Source organism: Zeus faber (assembly GCF_960531495.2).
Source record: "Zeus faber genome assembly, chromosome: 13".
In the NCBI taxonomy this organism is placed as follows: domain Eukaryota; kingdom Metazoa; phylum Chordata; class Actinopteri; order Zeiformes; family Zeidae; genus Zeus; species Zeus faber.
Window position 1 is genome coordinate 5,482,022 of NC_137198.1, and position 3,849 is coordinate 5,485,870.

Here is a 3,849-nt window from a genome sequence, read left to right on the forward strand (position 1 = left end):
CATAGCTTTTAAAATATTTACTTAATTTGCACAAGTGACACCTTGTTTTGAAGCTCTGATTCTCAACTTCCAAATAATGCAAAAAAAAGTCAAAAGCCAACAAATGTAGCTAAAGTCTCAGGTGGTTCATATTTATACCAACCATCCCTGGTTGAGAGTATTATTTTAATACAAAAAGGTCTCAGACAGAATAGGATCTGAAAATCATTTAATTTAAAGATGAATTCTTACAACCTACATACTAGATATTTTATTCGTAAGGCAGCCTTTTTTGGTGTAAAAATTATGCCAAGAGAAATTGAAATGGAAGCAGAAACATAATATCCAAATGAATCATTTCCTTTTATTTGATTACAAAGAGCGCAAACTGATTCGATCTCCACACATTGGAAGGTATAATATATTAAGAGTACTGTTTTAAAGTGCAACGACTGGAGGACACAGCGGAAGACCGACGTTTTTTGTTATTATTACAATGAAAAACTTAATCATGAGTATAAACTGGATGACCAGCTTGGGTGGATCACCGAGACACTGATCTCTCCTCGGAATTTCCCTTGATTTGCTGGTAGGCGCTGTATTTTTCCTGAAACTCGTGGAGGAAGTTGTATTGCTGTGGTGAAGTGAAACAGAAAATTGAAAGGAAGAAATTAGGGAAAAATGTACTTTCGCGCGCCCTCCTCCCAATACAGTCGACACAGACAGTCTTTATGAGTTATAGGGAGAAAAAAAAAAAAAAGGGGGGGGGGATTTTATTGACTCTTGCATTTCCGCAAATCAGATCTTTCGGCGACATCCGTGCCAACGTAAGAGACTAGAAACAGAAAGTTGCGTCGCTTCCTAACGGTAACCTGCAGTAGCCAACATTACGTTTTTAAATAAAATGTGATGTTACTGTTGTTCAAAACATGCTGAAAATAGACTTTTTCTCCCTTGAATTGTATTGTATTTGTCTTGTTTGTTTTTGATGCAGGGAATTGAGAAAGCAAAATAAAGGCGACGATAAAGCCACTATTCACCTTGACTGTTTGAATGGCTCCGCCTCCTCTGGCATCCCTGAGGATCTCGATGGCCTTGTTGGGCGTCATGGAAACGGAGAGCTGCAGCAGCAGGCAGGCGGCGACTGGACGACAGGAGGTGCGGGCACAAAAAGAGGAAATATTAATAGATTTGTAACGTCCACAGGGGGAAATAATCTGTGTCAAGTAATAAATGCCCCTAAAACACCAAGACGGGAAATATGCTCCTGATATCGAGGTTTTTCTTACTTAGTCCAGAGCGTCCCAAACCTCCGTAACAGCTGATGGGAACAGGGGGAACAGGGAGGGGGAAGGTAACATACGTCAGTAAACTGCTTAAAGTGGGAACGTAAAGCATCAATATACGGCTTTCATTGTGTTCCCTTTTTTTAAGTAATACAAAGTGCAAACTATTCCCTGGGAGAGTCTATATTTATCTGCATCTCTCTTGGGCTGTTTGCTGCTCTATTCCCACTTAGCAACAGGAAAGCCGAAAGTCCCTTGAAACGTTTGGAGGAATAAAAGGCGCGGTGGTGAAACTATTCTCCTGGCGATGTTTTGTAGAATTTTATGAAAGGGTTTATGAAGTATTTACCTCTATTTTCAGTTATTTTCTTATTCACAAACAACAATAAGTGCAGAAAATCAGGTGAAAACTGATACGCATTTGGAGGTTGTGGCAAAATTAAATTAAATTAACGCACCCCGAATGTTTCAAATTAATTTCCAAAAACATATCATTAAAAAAACACAACAGGAAGAGAAACTTGGAAACGCCATACTAAATAAACAACATTATCAATCTTCATATATTTTTAAGTGTTTTTTCAAATTCAGAATAATTCAAAATAAATAAAGGTGCGTGTTTAATGTTTAACTAGGGTTGGGAAAATATGTATATAATTTGGCACAATATCGGTATATATAACAATATCTGCTTATAGCCGGGACCCCATATTATAGAATGAAAAGGTGGTGTATTTCTTATGTAATCTTAAAATCTGAAATGACATCAAAAGCTCCTTACTCCTATTATAAGAAAATAGGGATCAGCGGAAGGCCAACATTGATATCAATAAAATGTTCTTTGTCTCACTCACTGTATGACCGTCCTCCTGTTGTTCTCCAGGTTGACCTGCAGCTCCCTGAGGATCTGGCAGCACTGCTCCAGCTCCGGTGCACACCCGTCAGGGAAGGGCGTGTGGTGCACGCTGAAGCCCTGCAGCCTGTAGGCGTCCAGCAGGGAGGGCACGCGGTACTTGTGCAGCTCTCCTCTGGTGCAGAACACAAACACGTCCTGGACGCCCTGGTTCTGCAGCTCCTCTGCAGCAACACAACGCCGCCTGTTATTCCACTTCATTCCATTTAATCTTATTTCAAACTTGCGCTTGTTTTTTTTAGTATTGTTATTCTATTTCATAATTTGTCTGCAGGGGAACACACTAATCCCCACGATGACAAATACACTGTATATGAAAAATAAAAATGTATTAAAAAATTATTATTGACGTGCCATGAAGAGCAAGCTTTTCATTGCCAATTTAAATCTTAATACAACTAAACACAAATAAATTACTTGAAACACTGAAGAATTTAGAAATGGCCGCAGAAAGGTTGAGTTAAAAAAGGTCAGATTTGCGATCATTGCTGATAAACTGATACATTTTAGATTTCCCAAAAGAGGCTTGGCTCTTATCTGATCATAATCATTTCACTTCTATGAATGGCTGATTTTCAGCATTTTTACGAGTATTAATTATTATTTTTTAATGACTGTACATGTGTTATGTAATGATAATTAGAAGTAATAAATAATAAAATAATGATATAGGTTGTACATTGTATTATATATTATATAATAATATATTATATTATAAAAAATTAATGATTATTGATTGATTATTTAATAATCACAGTATAAATCTCAAACTGTGGCATTGAAAACATCCTTTAAGTAACTTTCTTCCACTATTGTATAATTCTTGACTCAGAATAAAGTGACGTGATGTAACGTGGGCTTGCGGATTCTCCTGTCACCGGTTGAAGGCTTCATCACGCGGCACAGGGCTTTGATTTTGTGCAACATATTTTAAGGAAAATCTATTTTGGAATTCCTCAGGATAGTAAACCCCCCCCGCACTGGCCTGCCCTCGCATGAGTGAGCTTTGGTGCCGAGGCCTGGTTCAGAATCACAGATGGAGAGTGATATTCCATGGACGGGCAGGAGTTCACCCTAATCAAACACCGAGAAAAACTCTTTCCACAAAATAGTTTAGAATATCTTTTATAGCCCGGACATTGTTTTTACACTTTAACCCAATCTTTCGGCTGTTGTGGTCATTACGAGTCACTGAAGAGCTTCTCCTAAAAGTTCAACTTTTCGACATCAGAGCTCTCTGCCAGCTCCTGTGTTGTCCTGTGTGACAGACTCTTTGCATCGCTCCGTTCAGGGTCAACTCACCGACATCTCTTTGGAGATTTCTTCTGATGTCTTTGTATTTGCATCCTGAAACCAGGAAAACAAAAAATGCGAAACTCATCAGTGATCTCCATGCACAACTCCACGCGAGAACCCCATGCATGAAGTAATAATACGGACTTTTGCTCCAAAAAGGGGGCTTAACGCTTTACCTGGCAACGCACATATGCCGAGAAACTGTGAGCATTCCACCACAGACAACGGTAACCTTAAAACAAAAAGCAACAACACATGGAAACACACACATAAACAAGCTCGGAAAGTTGAATGAAAAGGTGTCTATTCCTTCATGGCGCGGTGTCTGCCGCGTCGCCCCGGTGTAAAGGAGATTTCGACACATTCCACGTTCGG

At 39.2% G+C, this 3,849-nt stretch overlaps 1 protein-coding gene across 2 annotated transcripts in view; it reads right to left on the bottom strand.

Moving 5' to 3' along the window:
• Positions 1–239: 239 nt before the first annotated feature.
• Positions 240–3,849, bottom strand: part of cdkn3 (cyclin dependent kinase inhibitor 3) — a 4,616-nt gene continuing 1,006 nt past the window's right edge. For both annotated transcript variants that reach the window (XM_080012454.1, XM_080012455.1), the window contains exons 3-8: positions 3,651–3,706; positions 3,481–3,525; positions 2,120–2,342; positions 1,269–1,300; positions 1,020–1,123; positions 240–613 (exon numbers count right to left, since the gene is read on the bottom strand). In XM_080012454.1, the coding sequence (XP_079868580.1) occupies positions 524–613; positions 1,020–1,123; positions 1,269–1,300; positions 2,120–2,342; positions 3,481–3,525; positions 3,651–3,706 (550 nt within the window). In that variant the 3' untranslated portion in view covers positions 240–523. The remainder of the gene's footprint in view (positions 614–1,019; positions 1,124–1,268; positions 1,301–2,119; positions 2,343–3,480; positions 3,526–3,650; positions 3,707–3,849) is intronic.